At 44.8% G+C, this 4,949-nt stretch overlaps 1 protein-coding gene across 1 annotated transcript in view; it reads left to right on the plus strand.

Moving 5' to 3' along the window:
* The first annotated feature begins 1,854 nt into the window (after positions 1–1,854).
* ihha (Indian hedgehog signaling molecule a) overlaps positions 1,855–4,949 on the plus strand; it is a 7,464-nt gene continuing 4,369 nt past the window's right edge. The window contains exons 1-2 of the mRNA XM_024388564.2: positions 1,855–2,899; positions 3,962–4,223. Coding sequence (XP_024244332.1) covers positions 2,600–2,899; positions 3,962–4,223 — 562 coding nt within the window. The 5' untranslated portion in view covers positions 1,855–2,599. The remainder of the gene's footprint in view (positions 2,900–3,961; positions 4,224–4,949) is intronic.

Raw genomic sequence — 4,949 nt, forward strand, 5'->3', positions numbered from 1 at the left:
CTCTCTCTGTCCAGTCTCTACAGCCTGTCTCTCTCTGTCCGTCTCTACAGCCTGTCTCTCTCTCTCCACAGCCAGAGTCCAGTCACTCCTCTGTCTCTTTATGCATATAACTGTTTCACACTCAGACAGAGAGGATCTATGGAATATCTTACAAATAATAGTCAGCAGTCTACTCTCACTGTCATTCGTTAGAGTGCTGTGTGTGTGTGTGTGTGTGTGTGTGTGTGTGTGTGTGTGTGTGTGTTCACAGCAGTTTATTAAGGATTCATTAGGCTCCATGTAAACACAGTCAGTGATTTCCTTGTGAATGCACTGATTCCTTTACTCAGAGATTTCCAACTGAATAAAGCCTCTCAGAATACTGATCCTAGATCGGCGGCCCTACTTCGAGACACTTTGAGGCAGGTTTAAATTTCGCTAGGGTGTTGTAGACGGGGGGGGGGTGGTGTCTGTAACTATCTGCTTTTGATTCCAAAAGTTGCAGGTTTGAGTCCGGCGATAGCAGTGAAAGTTATGTTTTCGAATGACATCCCCAAGAGGTAAAATATATAGTGAAAACAATAGTGGTCCTAAAACGGAACCTTGAAGAACACCGACATTTACAGTTGATTTGTCAGAGGACAAACCATTCACAGAGACAAACTGATATCTTTCCGACATATAAGATCTAAACCAGGCCAGAACTTATCCGTGTAGACCAATTTGGGTTTCCACAACACCCTAGCAAAACTGAAAGTGACTTGAAAGGAAACAACGCTCACTTTTGCCCCTAAAGTGGCCAGTTTCCACGTCATCTTACAATGATGTCCTCAGACATTGATGTCCAATACTGAGTGAACCCGGCTGGTGTGGCAGCAGATAGCAGTTTGAGCACTGGCCCTGTAACCCGAAAGGTCACAAGGTGAAAAAAAAAAAGTAAACACCCACCGTGTTCTTATTCGTGCTAGAAGGATGACTGGTTCGGTTTTTACACACTATATTGATCAGCCGCTTTCATTTTTCTGTCTCTCGGCAGCTGTATTGAGCAGATCAGAGTTGTTGTGACTTGAGAGTGAAAAGCAGAAGGAAACTCTGGTATCAACCAAGTGAGTCACCCCTTACTGCACTTTGACCTGATAAGCTGGAATATAGTGAACAACAGCCCTACATACTGCTAACAGGGTAATACTGGTTTTAAAAAGGGACTTCTATCCAGTGTAAATCTATCCACTAAATTAACCCCTCATGTTACATTTGGAATTATGCATGTTTTTTTTCCTTCTCCACCACCCCCCCCCCACCACCATCACCATTGTGATACTCTCGCGATGTACAGCAGGAATACTTTAGTAGTTTAAGAATGTTGGGCCAGTGACTAAATGGTTTTCTGGTTCGAATCCCTGAGCTTGACTAGGTGAACAAGCTGTCTGAGTCCTTGCCCAAGGCACGTAACCCTAGTTTCTCTGGATAAGAGCGTCTGCTGAATCACTGAAATATAAATATATATATATATAAATATAAATATACGGAATAAAAAGCCCTTCACAGCAATACGTTTTTTTCTTTCATTAGTTTATTATTTCATTTTTAATTCAAACGTACAGAATATCTGGCAACATTTAACTAGCATTTTCTAACTGATAGCAAAGAAGTAGACTACCTTGACCAGCCTAATAATAGACCATGAAGTTAGGTGCCCCGCTCATCATTATCGCGCTAACGCTGTAACATACTATAGCCCAAGGCTGTATGCATTGTTAATACAGTGTCAACATAAGACCTGAGCTGATAAAGAAAGTGATAAGTTTAGGATAAGTGGAGAGGCTATCGGCTCCTTACTCCTCCACTGCAGCAGAGCAGTCAGAGTGATGCAAGTTAACGCCTGACGGGCCTTCTGAGGTGGCAGGCTAAGGGGCAGAGCCCGTAGCGGTGGGTAGAGGACAGGGCAGTGGCACCCACAGTGACCCGATGGGCGGAGTGGCAGAGAGGGATAGAAGGGCAGGCCTGGCAGGGTGCGGTCTCGAGTGGCAACTGATGCCTCGAATTCCCAATTCAACTGGAAAAGCAAAGCGGCAGAGACAAAAAAAAAAACGGACAGAAGGAGAAACGCCAGAACCAGTAGTGTTCCTCCTCGTTTGACATTGACAGCACCTCAGTGGCAAAACCACAGCATCAAGAAGACAATCTGCGACCACTGTTCACTACAGAAGATCTACTTTGAACCTGTTTGTTTAAATGAGCAGCCTTTTCAACTCCATACCCATATCTGTTGGCTCCCGACGACGAGGAAGAACAAGATACAGTTAAGTGGCGACGTTTGGACAACACCGGACTCGGATTCCGGAGACATTGAACTTTTACCCTGCTACCGGTTCCATAAAACAAAACAATCGGCTAAATGACTGTTTTGGGGGGCTTTTACGGACAGTTGCTGTGCGCACCGATGATGGCGTGGATAAGGCTTATATAATATTGAAATATTCTGTCCCCTAACCTCCATTCATTACCCTGTGGGGGGAAAACGGAGCATCCAAGGGAGGGGGTAGCTTGAGACACCTCCGCGACCTGTGCCACCTTACCACTCCGCTTCGGAGTGGCCGGCCCTGCCGGTCTGGCTGGGATGCGTCTCTCCGTGCTTGTAGGGCTCTTCATCGGCTGCGCCCTGTTTCTCACACCTGTAACCGAGGGCTGTGGACCGGGGAGGGGATACGGCAAGAGACGTCTGCCAAAGAAGCTCACACCCCTCGCTTATAAGCAGTTCAGCCCAAACGTTGCCGAGAAAACACTGGGCGCCAGTGGCAAACACGAGGGGAAAATAACGAGAAACTCAGAACGGTTCAAAGAGCTCACTCCCAACTATAACCCTGATATCATATTTAAAGATGAGGAGAATACGGCTGCCGATCGACTCATGACCCAGGTGAGAAGCAGGCATGGGGTTTTAAAACGTCATCTGGTGGTTTTTGTCTCACTTTGACAGCTACGGCGACCAGAACGTATTACTGGACCTGTCGTTCATCGTTCATCTGAGAGCTTCTATTTGCACTTTGTTAAAAGTGTAAACCATTACTTTAAACATTATTGACTCTCAGCGCTTTCATCTCTGTTTTGGTTCAACGGATTTCTGTTGACAGTTCAAAATTACACGTCAATTATGCAATAGGCACATAGGCTTTAACTGTATATAGCCTCCACATTGACTCTGTACCGTAATACCCTGTATATAGCCTATAGCTACCCGCTACACATTTAGGTTGTATTGAAACACTGTAAAATACATTTACATGTTTTGATGTGCCTTTGACTTTGTCTCCGGTTTCAGAGATAAATTAAGCTCCGCAAAGCACGCAGACGTCACCAAAACATGTGAGAGCGCGAGTTATTGAGTTGATACATGTTTAGGGTCGCCGGTTGAATTCTATTGTTCATAAAAAATATACATATCTATTTTTTTTAAAGAATATAAATAACCCTCGATGGACAAGAATAGTATGCCAACATTTTAATCACAAATGTCCCCGTATTTTCTACCTGTTTTGAGTAGTGGAATTACGCACGTGCAATTACGCATGGATCATGTTGGAATAGATAACGATTTATTTGCTGAAATCTCTCTGATCTCTTCTAACATCAGGGTTGAATAAATAACATGTCAGTACATCAATCAATTTTATTAGGGTGTAAAAAAATATTTAAAAACCAAGCAAGCCATCTTCCTTTAGACCGTTTTGAATATGGTCAATATTTAGCCAAAGACAAAACATTTCTATACATGTCTATGGCATCGGTTGTAGGCTAGTTCACTTTGACCCTCTGTGACAAACTGTCAACAGCATTTATGAGTGTAGATCACATTAATCCCATTGTAAACTATAGCCTGTATGTGTAAACTAGTTGTTTTCCTGTGATAATCTAACAACTCTTAACAGCCTAGTGTCTCACTCAAACCAGTTTCTTATTGTGTCTCCTCTCTCTCCCCCAGCGTTGTAAAGACAAGCTGAACTCCTTGGCCATCTCTGTGATGAACATGTGGCCTGGGGTGAAGCTGAGAGTGACAGAGGGATGGGACGAGGACGGGCACCACTCAGAGGACTCCCTCCATTATGAGGGAAGAGCGGTGGACATCACCACCTCAGACCGGGACAGGAACAAGTACTCCATGCTGGCTCGCCTGGCAGTGGAGGCTGGCTTCGACTGGGTCTACTATGAATCGAAGGCACACGTGCACTGCAGTGTCAAGTCAGGTATGGGGATGGGACTCAGACGGAGCAACAAAAAAAACATCTTATTACCAACCTGTATAAAAGTACGAACTATTGTACTGGCAACATGCAGTGCTGCTAGCCTCAACTGCAGTCTCACTGGTGAGCTTAGAGAGAGTTTCACAATTGTCTGTCAGAAAGAGACTAGAGTGCTGCTTTCTACGGTGATCAAGTTAACCCCTATTGATTTGTTAAAACAACCCAGTTGTCCCTTTGGTCTGAGTGCTGTCAGTTGTTATTAGGCCAACTCAGGTGAGGTGCTAGACGAGGGGTCAGGTGGGGTGAGGTGCTAGACGAGGGGTCAGGTGGGGTGAGGTGCTAGACGAGGGGTCAGGTGGGGTGAGGTGCTAGGTGGGGTGAGGTGCTGTATTCTTTATTATCTGGAGGGGTCATTCTTTATTATCTGGATGTGGGTGAGGTGCTTGCTGTATTCTTTATTATCTGGATGTGGGTCGTGCGCTGTATTCTTTATTATCTGGGGTGCCTTGCTGTATTCTTTATTATCTGGATGTGGGTCGTGCCTTGCTGTATTCTTTATTATCTGGATGTGGTCGTGCCTTGCTGTATTCTTTATTATCTGGATGTGGGTCGTGCCTTGCTGTATTCTTTATTATCTGGATGTGGGTCGTTTGCTGTATTCTTTATTATCTGGATGTGGGTCGTGCCTTGCTGTATTCTTTATTATCTGGATGTGGGTCGTGCCTTGCT

Source organism: Oncorhynchus tshawytscha, linkage group LG26, assembly GCF_018296145.1.
Source record: "Oncorhynchus tshawytscha isolate Ot180627B linkage group LG26, Otsh_v2.0, whole genome shotgun sequence".
NCBI classification, from domain to species: domain Eukaryota; kingdom Metazoa; phylum Chordata; class Actinopteri; order Salmoniformes; family Salmonidae; genus Oncorhynchus; species Oncorhynchus tshawytscha.